The sequence below is a fragment of the Mytilus californianus genome, unplaced genomic scaffold, assembly GCF_021869535.1.
Source record: "Mytilus californianus isolate M0D057914Y unplaced genomic scaffold, xbMytCali1.0.p SCAF_1, whole genome shotgun sequence".
NCBI classification, from domain to species: domain Eukaryota; kingdom Metazoa; phylum Mollusca; class Bivalvia; order Mytilida; family Mytilidae; genus Mytilus; species Mytilus californianus.
The window spans coordinates 41,480,830-41,507,913 of NW_026262581.1; the positions used below are offsets into that span (position 1 = coordinate 41,480,830).

General features: G+C 31.8%; 1 protein-coding gene across 2 annotated transcripts in view; it reads left to right on the top strand.

Annotated features, from left to right (window-relative positions):
- Window positions 1–21,527, top strand: part of LOC127701705 (nucleolar protein 8-like) — a 56,585-nt gene extending 35,058 nt beyond the window's left edge. For both annotated transcript variants that reach the window (XM_052205714.1, XM_052205712.1), the window contains exons 9-17: window positions 4,251–4,361; window positions 5,206–5,296; window positions 5,454–5,559; window positions 11,389–11,475; window positions 15,135–15,358; window positions 16,878–17,004; window positions 17,973–18,061; window positions 19,299–19,381; window positions 21,354–21,527. In XM_052205714.1, coding sequence (XP_052061674.1) covers window positions 4,251–4,361; window positions 5,206–5,296; window positions 5,454–5,559; window positions 11,389–11,475; window positions 15,135–15,358; window positions 16,878–17,004; window positions 17,973–18,061; window positions 19,299–19,381; window positions 21,354–21,464 — 1,029 coding nt within the window. In that variant the 3' untranslated portion in view covers window positions 21,465–21,527. The remainder of the gene's footprint in view (window positions 1–4,250; window positions 4,362–5,205; window positions 5,297–5,453; window positions 5,560–11,388; window positions 11,476–15,134; window positions 15,359–16,877; window positions 17,005–17,972; window positions 18,062–19,298; window positions 19,382–21,353) is intronic.
- The last annotated feature ends 5,557 nt before the right edge of the window (window positions 21,528–27,084 follow it).

Sequence of the window (27,084 nt, forward strand, 5' to 3'; positions counted from 1 at the left end):
ACTACATAATACAGTTTAAGTACGAAATTCGGTGGCGTCACTTTTACCATTCTTGAGTTATGCCCCTTTATAAACATAAAAATTGCTGAATTTTTCTTTTCTGTTCTCCAACTTTAGTTTGTCTCAACCAAATGTTATAAAACTTATACACAATGCTTATTACCACAAAACTCAGATCAAGATCAAATTTGGGTAGCGTCACTTTTACCGTTCTTCGGTTATGTCCCTTTATAACTATATGATATGCAAGCGGGGGCATCATCTGTATCCACATGTGGACACAATCCACATTTGTTTCCCTCAAGAGATGTTTGAAGAAATACATTTTTTCACCATTAAAGTTCCTGGTAAAATCAACTCTTAAATTGAATAAAATTGTCCTTGCAGATAATGCATTTTATATCAGTAAAAGATTTCATAGAAGTAGAATTGAAGATAATTGAAGTACTGAATATCAGATTTTTTTCATGTCTGCTTTATTTGCAATTTAATGACAAAATAGGAAGGTTAAATTTTCACTGTGTATTATTTTTCGCTGAATGGGAAAATACACACAAAAAATCAATGTAAAAGATGTAAATAACATGAACTTGATTGAGTTACATATAATCGATAACAAATAAATATGAGTACTACAAACTAAAATACGCATAATTATGAGAACTATCAAGGAAAGTAAACATGTACATGTACATTGCAACATGCTAGACATTGTTATACCATCACTAAAGTGATTAAAATTCTCAGAGCATTTTTGAAGCATATTTGTGAAAATTACGAGACAACATGATTTATTTGATTTTTGTCGAGGCTGAGGCTTTTGTCGCAGAAAGCTCGACATAGAGTTAGTGATTCGGCATCGGGGCAGCAGTGGCAGCATTAACTAACTACTTAGAAGCTTAATATTTCAGAAGGTAGAAGACATGGTCTTCATACTTTGTATATAGATGCATTATGTTATGAAGTTTCCGTCTGTCATATGTTCATAGTCCTTGACCTCATTTTCATGGTTCAGTGACTACTTGAAAAAAAAGTTCAGATTTTTTGTAAAGTTAATTTCTCTCTTATTATGAGTAAAAATATAACTAACTATATTTGGTACGTGTGTACCTTGCAAGGTCCTCATGTCTGTCATTTCACTTCACCTTGACCTCATTTCATGGATCAGGGAACAAGGTTAAATTTTCGTGGTCAAGTCCATATCTCAGATACTATAAGCAACAGGTCTACCATATTTGGTATATATGATTGTAAGGTGTACATGTCCAACTGGCAGGTGTCATCTGACCTTGACCTCATTTTCGTTGTTCAGTGGTTAAAGTTTAGATTTTATGTTTTGGTCTATTTTTCTAATACTGTATGCAATAGGTCAACTATATTTGGTGTATGGAAATATTTTACGATGTACAAGTCAGTCTGTCATGTTTTATTTGACCTTGACCTCATTTTCACGGTTCATTGCTCAATGTTAAGTTTATGTGTTTTAGTCTGTTTTTCTTAAACCATAAGCAATAGGTCAACTATAATTGGTGTATGGAATGATTGTAAGGTGTATGTCTGGCAGATATCATTACCTTGACCTCATTTTCATGGTTCATTGGTCAATGTTAAGTTTTCCTGTTTAGGTTTGTTTCTTAGATACTATATTCAATAGGTCAACTATATTTGATCCATAGAATGATTGTAAGGTGTACATGTCTGTCTGTCAGGGTTTATCTGTCCTCGACCTCATTTTCATGGTTCATTGGTCAATATAAAGTTTTCATGGTTTGGTCTGTTTCCTGTATACTATAAGCAATAGATCAAGTATATTCAGTGTATGGAATGATTGTAAGGTGTACATGTATTTCTGGCTTGGTTTATCTGACCTTGATCTCATTTTCTTGGAAGTTTATGTGATACTTGTAGTAAAACTTTATATGTATGACTATCAACATTTGGTTGGCTTGGTTGCTTTTGTTTGTATAAACTTTTGCTCAAGCAATGTAATTAAGATTGACATCTGCAACCAATATAAATAGGAGGAGTTAAACCTGTATAAATTATACTTAAATTTGATACCTGTATACATAATACTTAAATTTGATTGGATGTTATCCTGGAGGTAAGGAATCTAAGTATAATGTATACAGGTTTAACTCCACCTATTTATATTGGTAGCAGATGTCAATCTTAATTACAATGCTTGAGCAAACATTCATACAAACAAAGCAAGCATGCCAACCAAAGTCTTACTCTACAAGCATTAGGAAATTAACTCTTGTTAAATTACATATCAATTTCTATACGACTGTAAACAAATTTTGCGGTCGTATATTGGCATGACGTTGGCGTCGTTTTTGTCGTCGTCGTTGTACGAAGACACATTGGTTTTCGCACTCTAACTTTAGTTTAAGTAAATGGATCTCTATGAAATTTTACCATAAGGTTCAATGCCACAAAAGGAAGGTGGGGATTGATTTAAGGGGTTATGGTACCAACAGTTAAGGAATTAGGGGCCAAAAATAAACATTTTTGTAACTTCCAGACATAACTTGTGTGTTAGTGTATGGATCTCTCTGACATTGTACCACAAGGTTCAATATCACAAAGGGAATGCTAGGATTGATTTTGGGGGTAATTGCCTCCAAATTTTAGGAATTAGGGGCCAAAAAGGGGCAAAAAACAAGCCTTTTTCTAGTTTCATGACAATAACTTGTGTGTAAGTGTATGGATCTCTCTGACATTGTACCACAAGGTTCCATATCACAAAGGAATGCTGGGATTGATTTTTGGGGGTAATTGCCCCCAAGTTTTAGGAATTAGGGGCCAAAAAGGGGCAAAAAACAAGAATTTTTCTAGTTTCAGGACAATAACTTGTGTGTAAGTGTATGGATCTTTATGAAATTGTACTGCAAGGTTCCATATCACAAAGGGAAAGCTGGGTTTGAGTTTGGGGGTAATTGCCCTAAACGTTTAGGAATTTGGGGCCAAAAAACAAGCATTTTTCTAGTTTCCAGACAATAACTTGTGTTCAAGTGTATGGATCTCTCTGAAATTGTACTGCAAGGTACCATACCACAAAGGGAAGGCTGGGATTGAGTTTGGGGGTGATGAATCATTCAAAAAATTTTGGGGGGGGATTTTTTTTTGGTTTTTTTCTTTAAAATTTTCCATTTTAAATTGGTTATTTCTGATTTATATATAAAAGCAAATAATAATGATATGGTTTGAATAGGTGAATTGAAATTTTTTAAGTTCTTAGACCACATTCATTCTGTGTCAGAAACCTATGCTATGTCAAATATTTAATTACAATCCAAATTCAGTGCTGTATCAAGCTTCAATGTTGTGTCCATACTTGCCCTAATTGTTCAGGGTTCGACCTCTGCGGTCGTATCAAGCTGCGCCCCAGCGGAGCATTTTATTTTATGCATGAAAATGTATAAAACGTATAAACAGCAATAAATCTTGGAATATGCAGGGAAATTTACGCTGGGTCAAATATTTGTGTTTCTTTAGCTGCCCCAAACATGGCGAAAATAAAACACACGCACAAAACCCTATATACAGTGTATAAATTTATGATAAACCAAATATTTACTGTAGATTTCTTTGCAAAATATTATTAGAATATTCATCAATATTTTGCAAAACTATATTGGAAATGATACCTTATACACTGAACATTTCCGAATAGGTAATGCAAAAATGCTAGCTTATATTGCTCTTAACATTTGATAGGCACTAAATAAGGTTCTTAATGTATGATACAATATTTCAATTGTAAACAAACAACAGAAAAACATCTCAAAAAAAAAACTGTAATGGCTGCTGTTGTAAAGCTATTCAGATGACGACTCTTAGAACAGAGTACCTTGATATTAGTGCAATAACAATCAGTTTTATTATTCCAGCTCTTACATTTTCATACAGACTTGTCAAGATTGTTCACAAAGTGTTGCACCATTTTCTTCAAAAGGAAATGCCTGTACCAAGTCAGAAATATGACAGTTGTTTTCCATTTGTTTAATGTGTTTGAGCTTTTGATTTTGCCATTTGATAAGGGACTTTCCGTTTTGAATTTCCCTTAGAGTTCGGTATTTTTGTTATTTTACTTTTAATTTCAACACTATGTGAAAAATCTAAAAAAGACAGTCCCTACAGATGAGTGAAAGTGCTAGAGTTATTAAACTTGTGAATCTACTTTTTCCCCATTAAAATATGAATTCTGTGCATGTGTATTAAATTTCATAGTTACTTTTTTCCAGAAGAATGTTCCTGCATTATTTGATAATTCAGAGAGTGAATCAACAGATAGTGAAAACGATGAAAAAATGTTCAAAATACGACCCGAGTTTGAAGGCAAATCAGGACAAAAGGTTGGTTGCCATTCAATTTATTCAGAATTTTTTTTAAAAACATATATTCCAGCTGTCAAAACAGAAATTCAACTTTCTCAACAATAACTGAAGTCTTGTTTTTTATTTTTAGGTTTTCTTCATCTTTTAGGGACTTCTTTTCAGTTCATCTCTAAAAGATTGTTTTCTTCAACCAGTTAGGATTAATAAGAGCTTGTCTCTTTATTAAGATACTGTAAATTTAGAAATAATTGTGAGGGTTTTTTATTAATGCAAATAATGTCACTTGTGTATCGCAATAATAAGAACTCGCATTCTAATATGAACTAAATATATTTGTATGTAGCTTTTCCTAAAATCACAATAATTAAACTCACATTTTTCTTCATTCTTCAAAATTAGCAATAATAAATGCATGCAATAATTTCTGAATCTACAGTATCAATAAAATGATATATGGTTATACATCTAGGAGAATGCAAAATAGAGTTTATATATTTGATAATTGAAAGAAATATTTTGTGGGAAATAATATAACATATGTGTACCAAACAATGTCTAAAAAGTTGTTATTTGCTGCCAAATTCTTTAAAAGTGTCCAGTGTACATGATTTGAATAACTACTCCTTAGAGTTACTGGACTGTAGAATGGAATTCCATATTTTCCTAGTCCTTTCATCCATCAAAATCAGTTTTAAGTTGATATACTCCTTTCAAGTTTATATAAGAATGTTATATTTTTATTTAAAAAGAAAAATTAATGAGAGGTTTTATTTTAATTTTAGGATTAGTTCATTACACCCTTAAAAAAGCTTTTGCAATCTTGTTTAATATTTTAAAACTTATTTTTATTGGTTAATTTTAGAGAATGGAATTACAGTCTCGCTATGGTAATGATGATAGATTTAAACTGGGTGAAAGATTCATAGATAGTGAAGAAGAAAACATGGAAGAAGGTATGTTTAGAAATCCTTTTGATATACAAGTGACTGTAGGAAATTTCTTTTGTTTTACAATGTATGAGAATTGCATCTTATTTATTATAAAAATGTCTACTGATTAGGACACAATCAATAAATTTATGAGTTCAATATATATATTCTCTGTTTGTAGATATTGAAGAACCAACAGAGGAGGACGAGAGAGCAAAATCATTGAAAATTTTAGAACAAGTTATGGGTACCAAAATTAAACCAGAAAGGAAGGGAAAACTGTTTAGGTATAGTTTTTATTTTATTTTATTCGTTTGATCCTTGGTTGAGGACCACCAGAAGTTTTATAATATTCAGTAGTTCACCAGAATTTGTTTTGAAAATGAAGTCAGAGGACCATAATAAAGAAGATGTGTGTATATGTGTCTAAATATAATGTTTTACAAAGTGAAGGAGCAAGAATCAATCTGTTGGATAGCGTTTTGCTTGGCAGAAGGAATTCAATGTTCAAAAAGTAACAGATTTTACCTGTATGTACTATTTTATATAAAAACAGAATATGGATATGAGATGTCATGAACAATCACATTAACTTATTTTAAAAATGTGCAAGTAAAATTAATATGTAAAATGTATAAGGCATTATAAACATTAGAATCTCAGGGGCCTTGGTAGCCGAGTGGTCTAAGTAGTTACTACTGTAATCACTAGCCAGTCAACACTGAGGTTGTGAGTTCGAACCCTGCACGTGCGGGTGAACTCGACTCCATTCTTAAAGGGAAAGTCCGCGATTTTTTACTTATCATCTAAATATGTTCATCTTAACATAAAAAACACATTCACAAAGTTTTAAATTTATATTCTTTCTAATAACGGAGAAAATCAAGTATTTGTAACTTTTTTGGTTGACCTACGTCACTGGGTTGTGACGTTTTAACCCGATTTGTTGAATCATGGGAAAAAATAAAATCTGTTAAAGTCTTAATTGCTTATCAGAATTTTACGTAATTAAAAGCGCACAGATGACCGTTGGTCGTAGTTAATAACCACAATATAAGAATGAAAGAAAATGAATATGTGTGTACCGTTTTGTATTGATTGAATAAAACTTCCTATATGAAGTTATCTAAATATAAATATTTTCGAATAAATTTCATAAATTATTGAGATTTTTTCATAAAATATCTATAGAACATTTTTACTGATATTGAACTTAAAATATTTTAAGTTTTATTTACCGTTATAACTTTGATTACCATTTCAATGCAAAATATTTGTGAACAGAGTGTGTATATTATTTTGTAAAGTCATTGTTTATTTCTCGATTTGAGGAGAATTCGTTTGAACTTGACCTTGCAGCAATTTAGCCTCAGGCGTACACAGGTGTGAATTCAAGCGTACACAGGTGTGAATATTGTCATTTTAAATGGATTAACAGAAAGAGTATAGCGTGTTTAATATACCCAGATGAAATACCCGATGACAATAGAGAAACAATAAATAAATTGTATAAATCAGAGACATATATACACATGTGTATATATGTCTCTGTATAAATTAATTGAAAATTAACATTCAACTTTTTAATTCCGGAAGTGTTACAATATTAAAATGGAACAATTTTCGGTTACGTTCTATGCAATTAGCATAAAGTTAAGATATGAAGTTAAAAGAATAGTACTTTTAATCTTAAAAAATTAAATGTTACATTTCCCAATTAATAATCATTGCACATCTGTTTAATTTACTTTACCGGAATTCTTTAACTTGTATTTAAATCTGGCGATGTTTGAATGCTAACAATCGTAAAACTATCGCAATTTTAAAGTTTTTAATTGAAAAAATACAACAGTACAACATGCATGATTTTTTTTAATTTTCTTATTAACATTTCATTCTTATATAATTAAATTCATTTGACAATCACCTAGATAAATTATTTGTGAAAAGAATACCAATTATCGTTTATTTCATTAATGAATATACATACATTATAAATCTAAGCTAATACATTAATTTGTTTGAGGATTTTTTTTAGGATAGCCGTCATTAATCCAAATTAGTAATACAGTTGTTGTAATTAAAGGCATATCTTAGTAATGTATTACTGATATTGACGATTTGAGAACAGTTTGTCCCAACCTCGTTGTTCTTGAAACAATCTTTACTAGTATACTTGTAAGTTTCCTGACGTATATGAGCCATTGATGATGAGCTCCAGAGATAGCAGACGTAGTAGCGTATTTGTTTGTTGGGGCAGGAGAGGCCATGCAACCACTTATACAGATAAACAAGCTTATGTTGTCAACACTATCAGAAAGAGTTCCCATCGTCGGATGGGGTATATGAAGGTTCCAAGAATGAACTATTGACATGTCTGATTCTGAACAGTTAGTTAACGGACTTAACAATGATCTATAGACATCGATCGCTTGTTCTTGATATTTGAAACTGCATGCATATATACGTTTATGAGAGTGATTATTTATCTTGTGTCTGACGAAAACTAAATGCCTGCATGGTTATATCTTGCCATACATTTGTATTGGTTTGGTGGGTGTTCACTCAAAATCGTAATTCAAAAATTGTGTTTGTGAGATGTAGATTCACTTCAATACCGAATTTCGTCTATATATTTCACAAGTGTATACCACGGAAAAGATCTGAAGGTATATTACTCCCATTTTGTTTGGGTGTGAATCATCGATGTTTACAGCAATATTTAATTAATAAGATGATGATGGTAGAAAGAACTATGAGCGTCATGTGGCAAATATTACATGCATGTCGGACCATGAGTTGTCAATCTGTATGAAAAGATTTCCAATACAACCATATTGAGTAGGAATTTTTACATGCTATACTCTCGTACTAGTATTACAGGGTTCTTGTGTCATTTAACTCGGACCCACATCTTTTACTTTAAGATGTATGAAAGGTTCTAAATATATATATATATCTTAAATGTAACAATAATCAAACGCCTATAGGCAATCATTAAAATGGTATGAAGTTTTTATACAGATTTATTCTTATTTACACAATCATTAACAAACTAAATAAATTTAACAAAGTAACACCGTGACACTACGATATAACAAATGGGATACTAATTATTTTTAACCATGCTATGCAGAAACTTTACACATCAAGCAGGAACATATATATTAATAAACTGTTCCCAGCATCAAGTTAGTGCATGTGAATACCAATTAGGTACACGATGTGTGATTTTGTATAGCTAAAAATATCAAAGCGAGCAATAACTTTGTCAAGCAAATATTTTTTTTCACTATGCCTCTCTTATCTCCGCTCCTTTACAATAACTATTTCGCTTTTCGTCGATCATTCTCTATATTGTTCTCTATTTGGTTTTTATTTTTCACTATGCCACTCTATCTCCGCTCCTTTTTCCCCTGTTGTCCTAATCCTTATAAAGATAGAGACATTAGACATAGAAGGGGCTCTCTTATCTTCGATGAATTAATATTGATAGTGACTATAAGTGCTGCATTACTTTATATATCTGCATGTTTGCCAATCGACAAAAGCTTGTATTTGCGTGAAGATTTTTTCTTCTTCAAAAATATGGTTCAGAATCATGACAAAACAATATTCATTTCACAAAAATGTTCAAAGGTCATGTTTATAATTTTTTTTAAACTTATTATCAGCAAAAATAGTGGATAATATTATTATCAGAACATCATTCATTAAAAGGTGGAATTATAATTTCAAACACACACAAGATAAACAACGTTAGACACAAATATATGGTTCAACAAATGTTACCTGTGCACACCGGGTACCTCAATAAAGAGGCCATGCATGAACCTGTATTATATAATGTGTAATACGAATTTTTAGTTGACAGGATGTCACTGGAATACCCAGGGACGTGTATCTAATAAACGTCCTTGGAATACCTAACTGAATGTGTCGCTCTGACACGACATCTATCAATAATTCTGACATACCTATTATCAATTCGGGAGGAAGCCAAAAAAAATATATAATAAGATAACGTAAATATAATTTAAAAAGAAAAAAAACCTTAAAATTTTTCACCGAACATACCAGATAGAGTCACACATTTAACTGTAAAGCTAAGTGTCTTTGTAAGTGACCGTTCCGTATCAATTTGATATAATTTAAAGATTAGTTAAAAAAAAACCACTTTTAATAAAAAAAAATTGAGATGTCCGATATTTCGATATTTACATATCTATAACCTGGGAATATTATACTATATCAACATATTATGTCCCAGCTAAAACCTCTTCCTAACATTGCTCCTTGTCAATAGCCGTTAAATATCATAATTAAAAAAATGTTATTTTATATCGTATAACTTTATTAATTGAAAAATTATCTTGTCTAAATACGGAACTATTCTTTATACAAATCAATGCACTTTATATAAAAGAGGCATACTAATGAATCTTCTGTAAATCAGTGATTGTTACAAGAACACTGCATTTGTCTTTCTTATAATTGAAACTGTTCTTCCTCATCAAATCTATATTTTTTTTATTCAACGAGATCTTATCATATAAGGATTTGATAACTATAGCTATCAGAACTGCTAGGTTATTTTGTTATTAAAAAAGGATAATTACCATCAAATCTCCCTCGAAACAATATTGGTCAAAATGGTCTTCACACACCAACTTGTGCTTGCTATAGATGCAACTATTTGCTGTTAGTTTAAGGTTGTACAACCATGTCTGATGCAATTCTTTCTTTTTTTGTGGGATTGGGAAAACTATGTAGACTTTTGTCATAACCTTGTCTGACAAAACAACCGTACGCTTGACAAGACATTTGACACTGAATAACCGTCTACGGTAATCCCCAATTGATGATGGGAGTTTTTAACGCACGGTCGGTAAATCCCCGATTCTTTTTGTTCTTTGTGGTTTATAGATATCACGTGACTTTTTAGATCGAACATGCCGACAAGATGGCGATATGTCGAGAACTGATAGTGAATTTCAAAAATCGATTTTGATCTCTTTACATAGAGAATAAAAGTTTTTTTATTTATGAACATGTGGTTTTTTATGCTTAAAGAACAAAATATCAATTTTTCATTTTTTTGCGGAGTTTCCCTTTAATTGACTAGGATTGTCAGTTTTCCTATCGAAGGTTGGTGGTTTTCTCCGGGCACTCCGGCTTCCTCCACCAATAAAAACTGGCCGCCACGAAATAGCCCAAAAGCGGTGCTTAAAAGTGGCGTTAAAAATACAAAAAATCAAATCAAATCAATCATTAGAAACTCAAAAGACTAATAACATTGAAGAGCAATGGCAACACCCATGAGTATGGTTCTTGTAAGGTTTGTGTTGAGGTCCATTTTTAAGCAACTACAAATCATCAAGGAATTATCTTTTGTCAGTTGATGCATCATTTTTAGTAATGACAGTCCATACTAAAATGAGATCATCTGGACTTTTATTGCATGCCTGAATGGATTCGGCTAAGTTTGATGTACAGATTTAAGCCTCCATGAATCATAGAGGATTGAAATTTGATCAGCTGATGCATCATGATAACACCATGCTTGATGGTGAAACACTATTCATATTGTTAAAATGCTAACTCCAAAATAATATTTTTATGCCCCACCTACAATAGTATTAGGGGCATTGTGTTTTCTGGTATGTGCGTCCGTTCGTTCGTCCGTCCTTCCATCTGTCCCGCTTCAGGTTAAAGTTTTTGGTCAAGGTAGTTTTTGATGAAGTCCAATCATCTTGAAACTTAGTACACATGTTTCCTATGATATGATCTTTCTAAATTTAATGCCAAATTAGAGTTTTGACCCCAATTTCACGGTCCACTGAACATAGAAAATGAAAGTGCGAGTGGGGCATCCATGTACTATGAACTCATTCTTGTTTTGTGAAGTCATGATTGACAATTTTGCACTGATGTACCCAAAGTGTATAATCATATTCATATGACAATTGAATTAACAATATTTTAGCACTACTTGATATTTATATATTATTGTGATGTTATATGTCAATTTGTCAAATAAACTTATCATGTGTATCCTTTTGAAAATGATTCAGTGTTACTTGATAAATATATATGGTTTGCTTTATATATTTCAGAGATGTGTCAGCTTTACATTTTGACCCTAGTAGAGAAGACCATACACACTATGAAGTGCAAGCAGAAAGTCAACCAAAGAAAGAAAAGTAAATTAGATATTATTAGAAGAGAATGACTATACAAAATGCTGATCAGGTTGACATCAGCAAAGTGATTACATAAATATCAAATGTGAACATGTCTTCAACTAAAACAATCTTAGAATCATTCCAGTACACTTTATTGCTTTTTATACGACCGCAAAAAAATTTTGTGGTCGTATATTGGTATGACGTTGGTGTCGTCGTCCGAAGACACATTGGTTTTCGCACTCTAACTTTAGTTAAAGTGAATGGATGTCTATGAAATTTTACCATAAGGTTCAATACCACAAAAGGAAGGTTGGGATTGTTTTTGGGGGTTATGGTACCAACAGTTAAGGAATTAGGGGCCCAAAAGGGGCCAAAAATAAGCATTTTCTAGTTTCCAGACAATAACTGTGGAATGGTGTATGGATCTCTCTGAAATTATACTACAAGTTTCCATACCACAAAGGGATGGTTAGGATTTGCTTTGGAGGGTTATGGCTCAAACTGTTTAGGAATTAGGGGCAAAAAAGGGGAAAAAACAAGGTTGTCCTGGTTAATGGACAAATACTTTAGTACAAAACATAATTTAAAGCAGTGTAAGGGAGATAAATCAAATACATCATTGAAATTTCCTCCCTTACACTGCTTTTAAATTATGTATAAAGTAATGGTTAATGAACAATTAAGATAATTTAAAACAGTGTAAGGGAGGTAATCCAAATACAACGTTTTGGTTACTTCCCTTACACTGCTTTTAAATTATGTTTAAAGAAATGCATATTTATAAAGGAAGACCAGTAAAAATATCTGCAAATGTTGCATCTTTTTTTTTTACAAAAAAATCTATATGAAAGATTTGACACTATATTTTAAATTCTATTATAAAATAGATTAAGTTAGCACTATGGTAAATTTAAATGGGTAATTATGGTTGCAAACTCCATTGGAAATTTGAATTGAGATTATGACCATATCTTGAGGGAAAGAATTTTTTGGGGGAAAAAAGGGGGGGGAGTAAAAAGAAATTGTGGGGGGGGGGGGGGGGGTCAATTTTTTCTCATTTCAGATTTCAGAAATTAAAAAGAATTATTCTTCAAATATTATTTTTTTTTTTCAAATTTCAAATATTGAAAAATTTCAAGAAGTAATCTTTAATTGCACAGTAAGGCGCATTAGATTTGTAAAATTTTTGACCACATTTATTTATTTGTTTTGCCGAATCTAACCGTGTATTTAGATTTTTAATTTTGGGTCCAGTTTTCAAATTGGTCTACATTAAGGTCCAAAGGGTCCAAAATTAAACTTTGTTTGATTTTAACAAAAATTGAATATATGGGGTTCTTTGATATGCTGAATCTAAACATGTGTTTAGATTTTTGATTATGGGCCCAGTTTTCAAGTTGGTCCAAGTTGGGGTCCAAAATTAAACTTTGTTTGATTTCAACAAAAATTGAATATATGGGGTTCTTTGATATGCTGAATCTAAACATGTGTTTAGATTTTTGATTATGGGCCCAGTTTTCAAGTTGGTCCAAGTTGGGGTCCAAAATTAAACTTTGTTTGATTTCAACAAAAATTGAATATATGGGGTTCTTTGATATGCTGAATCTAACTGTGTATTTAGATATTTAATTTTGGGTCCCGTTTTTTAAATTGGTCTATATTAAGGTCCAAAGGGTCCAAAATTAAACTTAGTTTGATTTTAGCAAAAATTGAATTCTTGGGGTTCTTTGATATGCTGAATCTAAACATGTGTTTAGATTTTTGATTATGGGCCCAGTTTTCAAGTTTGTCCAAGTTGGGGTCCAAAATTAAACTTTGTTTGATTTCAACAAAAATTGAATATATGGGGTTCTTTGATATGCTGAATCTAACCATGTATTTTGTTTTTGGACATTGGACCATAATAGGTAAATTAAAAAAATTCAAATTCTTAGACCACATTCTTTCTGTGTCAAAAACCTATGCTGTGTCAAATATTTAATCACAATCCAAATTCAGAGCTGTATCATGCTTGAATGTTGTGTCCATACTTGCCCCAACTGTTCAGGGTTCGACCTCTGCGGTCGTATCAAGCTGCGCCCAGCGAAGCATTTTTATTGTACTTTATTACTGGATATCACAGACAACCAATAAATTTTGTCATCACTAGAGATATTGTCTGACTCTACAATGTAAATGTGATTGTTTTATGACATCAACCATTGTAATTCTAGGGTCAGGTGTTGCAGAATCCCAAAAAAGCAATAAGGTCTATGATACAGAGGAAGATCTCTTTTTAAATATCTTCAATTCTGAAGATTGAAGAGGATTTAATTTTAATAATCTGTAAACTTTGGGGAAAAAAAACAAAAAATTATGAACCAATGAGCATGAATTGTCTTAACAGTATTTCTGTTACATCTAAAGAGGAGATATTACCTTTAATGAATAAAAAATTACAATTGCCTTGGTAATCCATCCCATCATACACTATAGTAGAAATAGCAAAGATAGTAACTATAGTATATGAAGAAATATAAAATAACATAGAATTCATATATATACTTAAATTCTCAATAGAATTGTTTCATATTTTTCATGTCGGGGCCTTTTATAGCTGACTATACGGTGTGGGTTTTTTCTCATTGTTGAAGGCCGCACGGTTGCATAAGATTGATTACATCCACTTTATTTAAACTTTGGTGGATAGTTGTCTCATTGGCAATCATACCTCATCTCCTAATTTTTATATTACATAAATATATATATGCTTTAGATCATCATACTTCTTGTAATTATAGGAAAACTTTCAAAAAGTGCCAAAAAAGTCTTTTTTAAGATTGTGTCATTCATATTTAAATACAAGCAACAGCTTTTCATAAATAGATTTTTTATTACAAAATGTCATAAGCAGAGATGTTGAAATGAGCAAAAAAATGTTTTAGGGTAAGGCTGTTGGTCATACTTTATTTTAGGATTGATTTTGTGTCAAACATGCCATTTTGTCAATTTTCATATGTTTATGAAATAGTAACAATTCAATTCAATTCATTGTTTTATTTAAATCTTATCTCTCAATAATATATTATACAACAGTGAATTAAGTGTAAAATATAGATATGAAATAGAGAGCCATTCTGTATAGAATTATAAAGAGACTATAAAATTAAAACATTGATATAGAAAAATTGTCTATTATTTTAAAACATATTTATAAGTACATTATTATAAAACTTATTTATAAGTACATTATCTACAGTGTAAAACATTTTTACTGTCTATTTAAAATAAGATAACAGGCTTTGGCACAGCTACAAATCATATTAATATCTGTGAATAAAAAACTAATTTTTGTTTATCATCAAAAGACTTGAATCACTATTAAAATGTTTTGCTTCATCAAATATTTTTTTTTTCTAAAATTGCCATATAATGGACAAGATGAAATAACACGGGCTTCATCTTCTAAAACATTTTTACAATTCAGTTAATTTACATCCCAAATATCATTTCTGCACTTAAATGACCGAAGCATATAATTTAACTATTTTTGCAATTACTAGAGCCAAAATATGATTCATATCATACACTAGCTTTTTTTCAATTATTTTGAATTTTTACAAGTAACTCTTTCTGATATCAAAATTAATTGAATAACAGAATATATATTTATAGCTGATTTTTCCTTTTTTCAGAAAGTCATCAAAAAAGAGAAAAGATACTGAAGTCACTGAGAATGAAGAAAAAGAAGAAGATTTGCCAGAAGTTAGCAAGGAGAAGTTTTTTGCAGTTTCTGATTCCCTAAAAGATGCATTTAAACCAAGCAGTAAAGATTCAGATGAACCAAAAGGATTTTCCTTATTGTCAGCATTTGGCTCTGGACCTTCCAAGGAACATGATTATGAACATGATGAGAATGGTAAGTGAATGCTTAACAGTGGTGGATCCAGGATTGGAAAACAATGGAGGCCTGAAAGAAAAAAAAGCAAAAAAAAAGTACCACAAAACACTATTTTTATGCCCCCGCCGAAGCCGAGGGGGCATTAAGTTTTACCCTTGTCTGTCTGTACGTACGTACGTACGTCCCAAAATTGGTTTCCGTTCTCTAACTTGAGTTTGCCTCAACCAAATCTTATGAAACTATTACACAATGCTTATTACCACAAAATACAGATCAAGTTCTAGAGTTATGCCCTTTATAAATGGAAAAATTACAAAATTTTTAGTTTCCGTTCTCTAACTTAAGTTTGCCTCAACCACTTTATTTGGCCTTACAGTGAGGGGGATGCTGCATCTTCCGTTGTTTAAGTTGGGAAATATACAATAAAAAAAATATACCATGGGGAAATCAAAATCTTAAGAAATACAGACTACCCTATGGCAAAAATTTAAAAAGTCTACAAAACTTTGCAACGACAATTAAAGATGGCACAACATTGACCCAATTAGAAACCATGTGTGAAATCAAGCATTGCAGAAGAGTAAGCAGTTTTTATTCTGCTAATCATACCTATCAACTTGCTTCTGGCAGGTAAAATCTAATGATTATATTAGGTAATGTCATAAAAGAGGAGAAAGGAAGGGACTATAGTAATGACAAATAAAACATCTTTTGTCATCTGTCATACAAATATTGCATAAAGGTCAACCGAACCATGATGGTGTCTACAAAACTTGACAAGAAATCACTTCAGCTTTACCTTTAGGAACTCATGGTTCAGTAGCTTCCTTTTATCAACAATACTCAATTAGTCCTTGTACAGTATTTTAACTGGGAGATGTATAGAGTTCACCTTTGGTGTGTTACATTTTGCCAGATGTTGGGAGAATTCACTCATTTTGAAAGCAAAAAAACATTAGCAACAACTTTATGGAGATATTTGTAAATTAAGTCCTGTAGTAAATATATCAACCTTTTCATGACAAGTAAATATTCTGCTAAATCATTGTTCTTTTTGTCAGCTATTGTTCCTACACACAGATAATAACTACAAAACCAAATATAAATATAAACCTAGATCAAACGAGTCTGAGCTATGTTTTTAACTCACCAAAATATACAAAGTACATAAAATACATCAATGTTTAAAGAAAATGAAATGTACTACAAACATAATAGTACAAAAAGGGAGGGCAATGGATGGGTTTCAGTTAAAATTCAGAAAACAATCTTCTCTCTCCAAGAACAAAGGCGAATGACCACATGTCCGAGCACATGTAGAAATATGATATTAATTACTAATCTCAAGAACTGACCAATCAGATAATATACTTAGATGATCATGCATGGAACATGTAGTTCTTGACCTCACATTGATATACTTAAACAAAGAATATTCTATCTTAACACTCATGGCATTATGAAACTCAAAATTATCGGAAATTCCAGCCAAAAAATGTTTATTTGCAATAAATGTTATTGTCTTAAAATTATACAGAAGAAGATAGTGGTATGGAAACATTACAGCACAAATCCAGTTTGTTTCCATGGGAACAGCAGTTTGATGATGAAAGCAGTGATTCAGATAGGAATGATGGAAATGATAACTCAGATGACTCCCAGAGGTTTGTGTTTTAATTTCATACTTGTAAAGCCTTTAGATATGATTGATAATCGTTTTATTCATGTAATTTGGCATGAAAATTATTTTGTATTTATGATAAAGTGTCTTATCTTGTATTTGTTACCTGCTTCACCAAAGGCTGTTTGTTGATAATTTGAAATTTTACAACACTCATTGTATCAGGAAAATTTTTGTCAAAAGTTTTCCATGCTACTATTGAAGGGAATGATATAATATTATGTCTGCAGCTTGATAATGTTGAGTTGTAGCAAGTAAACAATTTTCACATCTGCTGTGTAGCCACTTCCTGTTTGCCAATAGCTTGAAAATTTAAAACACTCATTGATTGTACAGGGAAAATTTTTGTAAAAAGGAATTATCAGTTTTGCTCCAGTATACATGTTATCCACAATCAATTGCATGCATCGACACAGGTCCAGACCTGGTATCGGTCTTGTTAAAAAAGGGAGGACACTTGCACTTTACACTGCTAAGTAATTAAAGGCACATGTACAGCTTTTTTGTATATACTTAAATAAATAATATTAATTTTTAAATCCAGATAGTTGATAGCTTTTGCAGAAAAGTTACTAAATAACTGTGTAAATAGCTTGAACTTGGTAAGTGTAGCATCCTGTCTGGTGTTAACACAGTCAAAATTAATTGCAATCATTAGCCAGATATCTCCTGGAGTATTAAAACAGATATTTAAAGGGTCCTGTGGATTCTCATACAATATAGAGTGACAGTTTTATTAATGGAAAAACAGGATTTAGTTATTGATAACCAAAAAGGTTCTTGATATATTTTCAATTTCAATTTTTCCATTATTTAGAATTTCATTTCAATCATTTGCAAATCAAACAAGACTTGCAAGTATGTATGTTTCCAGACCCTTTCACAAAATCTTGATTTGCTAAATTTCTACAAATTTACATTTGATAATTGAGTTTTTTAAAAACATTTCAGTGATGAAGATATGAAAGAGAAAGAACCTATTGTTTTTAGCTCTGCAAAATCCTTCTTTTTCTTTCAAGAGAATGATGAAAGGATATCTGGTAAGATATTATTCTAACTGGTATGCTAAACACAGAAAATAATACCTAGTAATGACAACTGTTATTTAATATTTGTTTTAATTGAGAAGGAAAAAAATTGAATTAAAAATCTTGAATTAATGAGTTTTTCACTATCAGTTCACTTTTTTGCTTGTGTTTTATTATTGGTTGCAAACAAGTTGTCTGTGAGTTTTCATAATACAGCTTGTTTTCAAATTAGTTTCAAGTTGATTAGGTTTGGCTTTTGAATTTTAACGAGTTTTATATTTCTATCTGGCAAGAGATGCATATGATGAGGTCAGATTTTATTTTCCCCTAATATCTGTAATTTTCAACTTTTTGTTTCACAATCAATTACACATTGCAAGACATTTTTGCATTTCAATAGATATAAGAAGATGTGGTATGAGTGCCAATGAGACAACTCTCCATCCGAGTCACAATTTGTAAATGTAAACCATTATAGGTCAAAGTACGGCCTTCAACACAGAGCCTTGGCTCACACTGAACAGCAAACTATAAAGGGCCCCAAAAATGACTAGTGTAAAACCATTCAAACAGGAATAACCACTTCAGTGCTTCTTCTAGATTTTACATGTTTTTACAATAGATTATTTGTAAATTGCAAGACATTTTTGCTATCAATAGTTCCTTCTGTACTCTTCTAGATTTTACATGTTTTTACAATAGATTATTTGTAAATTGCAAGACATTTTTGCTATCAATAGTTCCTTCTGTACTCTTCTAGATTTTACATGTTTTTACAATATATTTATTTATAAATTGGAAGACATCTTATGGCATTTCAATAGTCCTTAGACTCCTTACAATACTCTACTAGATTTGATATGTTTTTACTCTAGATTTATTTGTCCATTATGATAGGTTGAATTTATAGTAAGGAAATTCAAATGTATTTTGCAGTTATAAAATCAAATGGGTCATTGTCATTCACATACCAGATCTTTTCATTTATTTATATATTTCTTGTCAACCAATCCAGTTGAAATTGGTATTAATTTCTTATTCATAAAAGACAGCTGTTATTGTTACAAGATATTTTGACCAAATCCATTTTTATTCAATAAAGATTCAGAATTGTGTAAAAGAAATATCTTTTACTGTTTATTTTTTCTTTTACTTTATGAAAAAATGGTTGGAATATTTTAGCTGATTAGATATATTATGATTGTCTAATTGGAGATAATTTATTACTGTTTACTTTTTCATATTGCAGAAGGAATAAAAAAGTTTGGTAGACAGGACGATCTAGAAATTGTCAAAGAAAAATGGTTACAAAAAAGACCAGATCTTGTTGAGGTAAGCTTCCATTTCAAACAGGCACTAAATCAAAATGGGTTGATATAGGATATTTTTCTGAAAGGAATGGAGTACTCTCATCATTTGATGAAAAGTAGAAACTAAATGATAACAGAGTATTTTTTTTAGATGTAACAGTATAAATGTCTTTTCCATATTCTATGCAGATCTTTGGTCTTTTATATTTGAATGAAGTATTTGTCACATATAGAAATATTTACTCAGTATATTATTGTAACAGCATGACAAATGTCAAAAATGATTTGAAGTTTCAAATTTTTGTTTTGAATAATGGGCTAAAGGATAATGAGACAGTATATATGTGTATTTATCTTCTCAGGATTTTCCTCAAAAACTTTAAAATCTGCCTCATGAATCATTTTTATTATACGACCGCAAAAAAATTTTGCGATCGTATAGTGGTATGACGTTGGCGTCGTCGGCGTCGTCCGAAGACACATTGGTTTTCGCACAATAACTTTAGTTTAAGTGAATGGATCTCTATGAAATTTTAGGGGCCAAAAATAAGCATTTTTGTAATTTCCAGACAATAACTTGTGTGTTAGTGTATGCATCTCTCTGACATTGTACCACAAGGTTCCATATCACAAAGGGAATGCTGGGATTGATTTTCGGGGTAATTGCCTCAAAATTTTAGGAATTAGGGGCCAAAAAAGGGGCAAAAAACAAGCATTTTTCTAGTTTCCAGACAATAACTTGTGCGTAAGTGTATGGATCTTTCTGAAATTGTACTACAAAGGTTCCATATCACAAAGGGAAAGCTGGAATTGAGTTTTGGGTAATTGCCCAAAACATAGGAATAAGGGGCCAAAAATAAGCATTTTTCTAGTTTCCAGACAATAACTTGTGTTCAAGTGTATGGATCTCTCTGAAATTATACTGCAAGGTACCTTACCACAAAGGAAAGACTGGGATTGATTTTGGGGGTAATTGCCTCAAAATTTTAGGAACTAGGGGCCAAAAAAGGGGCAAAAAACAGCATTTTTCTAGTTTCAGGACAATAACTTGTGTGTAAGTGTATGGATCTTTATGAAATTGTACTACAAGGTTCCATATCACAAAGGGAAAGCTGGGTTTGAGTTTGGGGGTAATTGCCCTAAAAGTTTAGGAATTTGGGGCCAAAAAGGGGCCAAAAACAAGCATTTTTACAGTTTCCAGACAATAACTTGTGTTCAAGTGTATGGATCTCTCTGAAATTGTACTGCAAGGTACCATACCACAAAGGGAAGGCTGAGATTGGGTTTGGGGTGATGAATCATAAGGGGGTTCAAAAAATTGGGGGGGGGGGGGATTTTTTTTTCTTCAAATTTTCAATTTTAAGTTGGTTATTTTTGATTTTTATATAAAAGCAAATAATAATGATATGGTTTGATTTCATCAAAAATTGAAATATTAGGGTTCTTTGATATGCTGAATCTAACCGTGTATTTAGATTCTTAATTTTTGGTCCCGTTTTCAAATTGGTCTACATTAAGGTCCAAAGGGTCCAAAATTAAACTTAGTTTGATTTTAACAAAAATTGAATTCTTGGGGTTTTTTGATATGCTGAATATAACCGTGTATTTAAATTTTGGATATTGGAACATTATAGGTAAATTAAAAAATTTTAAGTTCTTAGACCACATTCATTCTGTGTCAGAAACCTATGCGTTGTCAAATATTTAATCACAATCCAAATTCAGAGCTGTATCAAGCTTGAATGTTGTGTCCATACTTGCCCCAACTGTTCAGGGTTCACCTCTGCAGTCATATCAAGCTGCGCCCAGCGGAGCATTTTATTTTGTTAAAAATCTCTCTCTGAATCATTCTTTTTATCATTTCTTGAACAAATATAAGATAAACTGATATAATTTTTGGTGGAAACTAAAAAAAAAAATTACCTCCTGGCCTCATCTGAAATTGTTAAAACTTATATTAAAATTATTTTACTGTAACTAATATCTATTTCCAGGCGTATAGGACAAAACATAAAAGGCTTTTACGGAAGAAGAAAATGGAAGGAAAACATGGCCATAAGAAAGTAGATGTTCACAAGAAACATGCAGTTTTAAAAAATAGATAAATTATTAAAGTACGAAATATGTATTAAAATATTCATTTCTTCAATAAAATATACATGAAATGACTCACGATTGTTTTACTTTGTCATATCACATTTTGCATGCTGGGGTATATAAATTCTCTCTGTCTGTCAGTCTCATTGTTTACCCACAGGTCTTTCTTTCTGATTTGCTTGAGGTAAGAAAATAATTACTACAGTGATTACAATATTGAACATTGCTATGATATAAGTCAGATCCATAGGTACAGTCTAACAAAATATATTATAAATTATGCTATGTCAAAAGTTTGTCAAGAAAATCATTTTCAAATTGGTGTTTTATATTAATCTGAGTTAGAGATAACATGGTCAGAAATTGTACAAATCCATTATGTTTTGCATTTGGTCTTTTTTTCATTGACTTGTGATAATAATTCACTGATGTTTCACCACTGCAGTTTTTGTCTCGCCTGTGACAAAAGTCAGAGAAGCAAGATATTAGTGATGCTTTTGCTGTCATCGTTGTTGGCGGCATCAGTGGTTGGTATTTTGGTTTGGCAAGCATATTCTGCTCCATACTTGAGACCTAGTAACTGTGGTATAACTAAGTGATTGGTAAAAAAAATTAAATTTTAATAGCATTCTTCAAAACATTTCGTTGCTTATTTATGCCACACTTGGCTGGTACAGTAAACCAACTCATTGAATCTAGTGTAGTGGTTGCCATCCTCTACTTTTACATGCTTCAGTCATAATAATCAAAAGATCGGTAAGATGGTTGTAATCATCTGGTATAGCTTCAACAGATTATTTAAAAGTATGCAAGTGTGTACTGTAAATTCAGAAATTATTGCGATGTTTTTATTATTGCGAAAAATGCGACACGGTTATAATCTCAATAATTTAAACTCGCATTTTGAAATTTAATATATGAATTAAACAGGCTTTTTCTCAACATCGCAAAAATTAAAATCGAATTTTAGTCTAAAATGACAAAATTGCAATAATAAATGCACGCAATAATTTCTGAATTTACAGTAAATGAATTGATAACAAGATTGCTACACCAAAGGGAAATGTCCCCTGCTCTGTATAAATAAGGAATTAAATTGTGTCACCTTGTGCTTATGTGGTTTGTTAGTCAAAATATGGTTAAAGTCCCATAACTCTTATATAAATGGTCAGATCAAAATGACAGTGTAATATGGTTAACACATAAATGCAAACAATTCTTCCAAGTATGAAAGCTTTCTGTCAAATGGTCTCAAAGGAGATGCACTAGCAAGGTGACACTATTATAATACTCCAAAAAGCTGTCAAAAGTCCCATACAATACAAAAGCTTTATTTAGATTCCGTCCACTTATAACTACAAATGGTTGGATCAAAATGACATTTATGATCAGAGGTCACAAAACAAAAAAAAAATGTTCAAAGTCCCATAACTCAAATAAAAATTGCTAAATCCAACTGATGATATAGCATGGTACATAGAATATGATGGCAATTAATCCTAAGTATTAAGTTTTGTGTCAAACGGTTTCTGAGTAATGATGTGTTTGGTAGGAAAGGACTAGAACTATAAATGAGACATGGGTTGTTGTAAGAATCATAATTAACTTATTTAGATTTTTGAAAAGAGAGGAAAAAGATACCAGAGGGACATTTAAACTCGTATGTAAAAATAAACTGACAATGCCATGATAAAAAACAAAAAAAAAAGAGCAAAAGACTAACAACAGTATACAAAACACAACATAGATTACTAAAGACTGAGCAACACGAACCCTACCAAAAAATTTAGGGTGATCTCAGGTGCTCCAGAAGGGTAAGCAGTTCCTGCTCTTTTAGTGGCACATGTGAATGTGAAATTAAAGGATAATCCTAGCTTCGTTTCATTCTTCCTAAGATGCTTCTATATGAAGTCGTCCTCATATGATTAAAGGAACTAGTCAGCAAGAGAAGGAGCACAGTTGGTTCTCATGGGAATACCAATTGTTTGTTGAAAAAACACTTCCTTCTTGAAAATATAGAAACTGACCTAAGTGCCTCCAGAAACCAAATGACTTGACTTAATCACAAAACCATGAAAATAAGGTCAATTCAAGTGACCAATTTTAAAACACCACATATACCAACAGTAGACCAGATACATATGGCATATGATACCAATATGCTATTAAAAATTTACTTAATCAAGAAAAAAAAACATGAATCAATAAACCATCAAGAATCCTGTTTGCCAGATAGGCATTCATAATTTGCAATAATTCTATAGACCATAACTTGCTTCCAATAATAACTGAGAAGCTGACCTAATAAAGAAAAAAGAACAAAATCTCAATGAACCATGAAAAACGAGGTAAACTGTTGCAGTTCTTTAAGCACTAACATAAAACAAAATATTCTCTAACCAGTGAACCGGGAAAATGAAACCTAGGCTATGTGCCTCATATCTGACAGGATGGTATTATTAAAGTAATCCCTCATACTTTACTTACTTTACTTCTTACAGAAACCTAGATAATCTTAGCAGTAACGAACCAAAACTATAAGGTCACGGTCAGAGGATCAATGTCATCCCCATTGGGACATCAGGCCACAACAGACTGTCTCCATTTTTCTGTCTTTTGCCATGACATATACTGAGCTTGACTGTTGTTACATGGACTGTTCTTCACTGTACAATTCATAGTCTCCCTGGTGACGTAAAGGTGTTTTAGGTGTGCGATGTTGTGTTATTCTCAGTACATAGCCCATCCATCATAACCTCTGTTTGATTTCTGCAGTAATGCTCTTTGCATTACATTACTCTTAAAGCAGACCTGCCAACTTTTGAAATCCTCCATGGGGAATTTTACCCATGATATGAAAATTGAAAAGTGTCACATCATGTTATGACTGATTATATGCATAATATCAGGTGAAAAACATTACATGTATATTCAGGATCATCTTCGGTTTGTATCTTGTATACTTGACACTGTTTTGATGCTGTATGTTTCGTTCTGTATAAAGATGTTTGTTTGTTTCATTTGTTTTATTTGTATTGTCACTGCATTAAATAAAAGAATAAATGACTTGAGTTGTCCTTATATTTATGTTGCCTCATTTCTATATACCCCATATGCATGTGAACTATGTAATGAAAAGATGAACAAGGTAAATGTTATATTAATAATGTATATTATCATTTACAGGAGAAATAAACAATACATAACAATAATACACAAGGAGCATAAAAACATAAAAGCTATATTATAAATGTTCATTTTGCACTTAGTAGAAAACACTAAGTTACATTATCAACACTTAAAATTGTCACCACTATAAAAATTGTCACTTGCACTAATTACCACAGTCTTTGTCGTATGCAACACATGCTTACTTTGCTGATTTCAACAAGTCTTGTTCTGGTTTTAGCTGGTAGCAGGCACAGTCTGAATTAATGTTTGTGGTGAGTAAGTCACAGAGTGTTGTGTTGTCCAGTGATGACCTGTGTTCTGTGTGTATCTTCTTGACCATACTGAAGACTCTCACAATCTGCATTGGAGTTTGGTATACAACACATTGCTCTGGTAACTCTGGTTAGTAGAGGAAATCTTGATGTTCTAGCGATCTTGTTGGGAGCGGGCCCCCTCTTAGGCAGTCAGTGGGCCCACACTTATGAAAATTTCTGGATCCGCCACTGTTTTCGGTAGATAAAATTTGATTTGTCTCATTGATTGTTTAATGTACTATAATTGCGTAATCTCCAGTTGCAAATACAAGATAATTAACTAGTTAACATTTTGTCTCATTGACATCTACACCAAATGCTTATAATGTTGTATAAATAATTGTCTCATTGATTGTTTTGTATAATTGCTTAATGTCTAGTTGCAAATATTTTATGCATATTCAGGACAATTAATTCATTGACATTTTATCTCATTGACATCCACCCCAAATGCTAATAATCTTGTAGAAATAATTGTTATAAATACCTAAAAAGTCTCTGGAGTACTGAGTGGTCATAAAGGTAGCCACTTGCTTTGGTTCCAATGCTTATAATGTTGTCTGTTAGTTGATTGTCAGGATTGCTGTAGTCTAGAGTAGTTTGAACGAGTTTAGCATTGAAGGCACTTAAAATTATTGCTTATATCTTTTGGACAAATTATTCTGTTGATCCTATTTAGGCAGTTAGGACAGAATACCTCTACTTTTTGATGGTCACTTCACTAACACGCCAACATTCTCAGTCATACAGCAGGAAAGATTTCACATTGCTGTTGTGGATTCGCAATTTGGTCCTTAGACTGTAATGTCACTTTGACTTAGAGGCTAGCAGTAAAAGTGTTGTTCCTTTGCCTTTGGGGTTAGTTTTTAAAAGTACACGATGTACTGATTATGTGTCATGAATTAATAAACCCCTTCCCTCCTTTTCCAAACGAGACCAGGAATGAGGAAATCTAACAGTACACTATGTCCCAGATGAGACCAATGAGAGGCCTTATCATACGTCGCCCGGGACATGCATACCTTATAATGATTCTACCGATCAGACATTTAGTAATTAAGCTTCTAATACTGCAATCTCAAGGTCAGGCGACCTCTGCCAAATGGACATGCACTGATAAACTTGAAGGACACCACAGATACAGCCAGGCCTAAGCCATACCTTGTTTTACAGCTAAGTTTTGGGTTGAAGACTAGATTTTATTACATTTACGAAGTTAGATTACTCCAATTTTCCCACGGTAAACTTTCATTTTTTTATGTAGGCATTTTGAGTATAAGTGTTATAGTCAATCCGATTTTACAGAGCATGAATTTCCTATTGAATGAGTGTTATTGTTTACAGGGAACCTAGTGAACTAAAGACTCTTAAGGATAAAGATAAAATCATATCTTCGAAGGTTTCAAACACCATATTGACCTTTGCGTTTGCGTATTTTTGTACGCCGTGAGAGCTTTTAAAATCACGGAGATTTGTTCCATATGCTAGTATTTGTATTGAGCAAAGTAGATGTATAAAAAAAATCAATAAACATAAAACACAATAATATATGTGGAGTTTCTGTTAGCATAAACATCTTTGGATACTTGGTGGACACATTCTGCAATATTTTGCTGAACATATTTTTTTAGATGTTTAAAAATTCTGTGGGTAAACTCTACAAGAGAGAGAGATAGGAAGTTCTAATTATACGCAGTTAGGAATTCTCGAAGTTGAAATTTATGAACTTTTTCAGAGGGAATGGTACTTTGATCACGATCTTTTCATGATGTACGTTTGTTAATTATCCAGCTAATTAACAAATACATATCCATTCGACCAGTTGTATGGCAATATCTAGATGATAGCAGTGAAGATAGTGTATTAAAAGTTTGGTGTTTCTTTCGAACAAGAATCGACAATTTAGTGTCCGACTCGGACAGAAAATTCATTATAAAACTTAATGATCAAATATTCCAGTAAAACGAGTTAGAATTAACAATTTATTTAAATGCTTTTACAATCAATTATTCGTATAGCCGGCCCATATAGAAACGACTTCGAATTATAGAATCTATATACAAGATGTTTTTTTGTAAAATAAATAAAAACGTAATACATGTACTGGAAAATGTGTACTTTTTTTTTATAATAACAGCAGTTC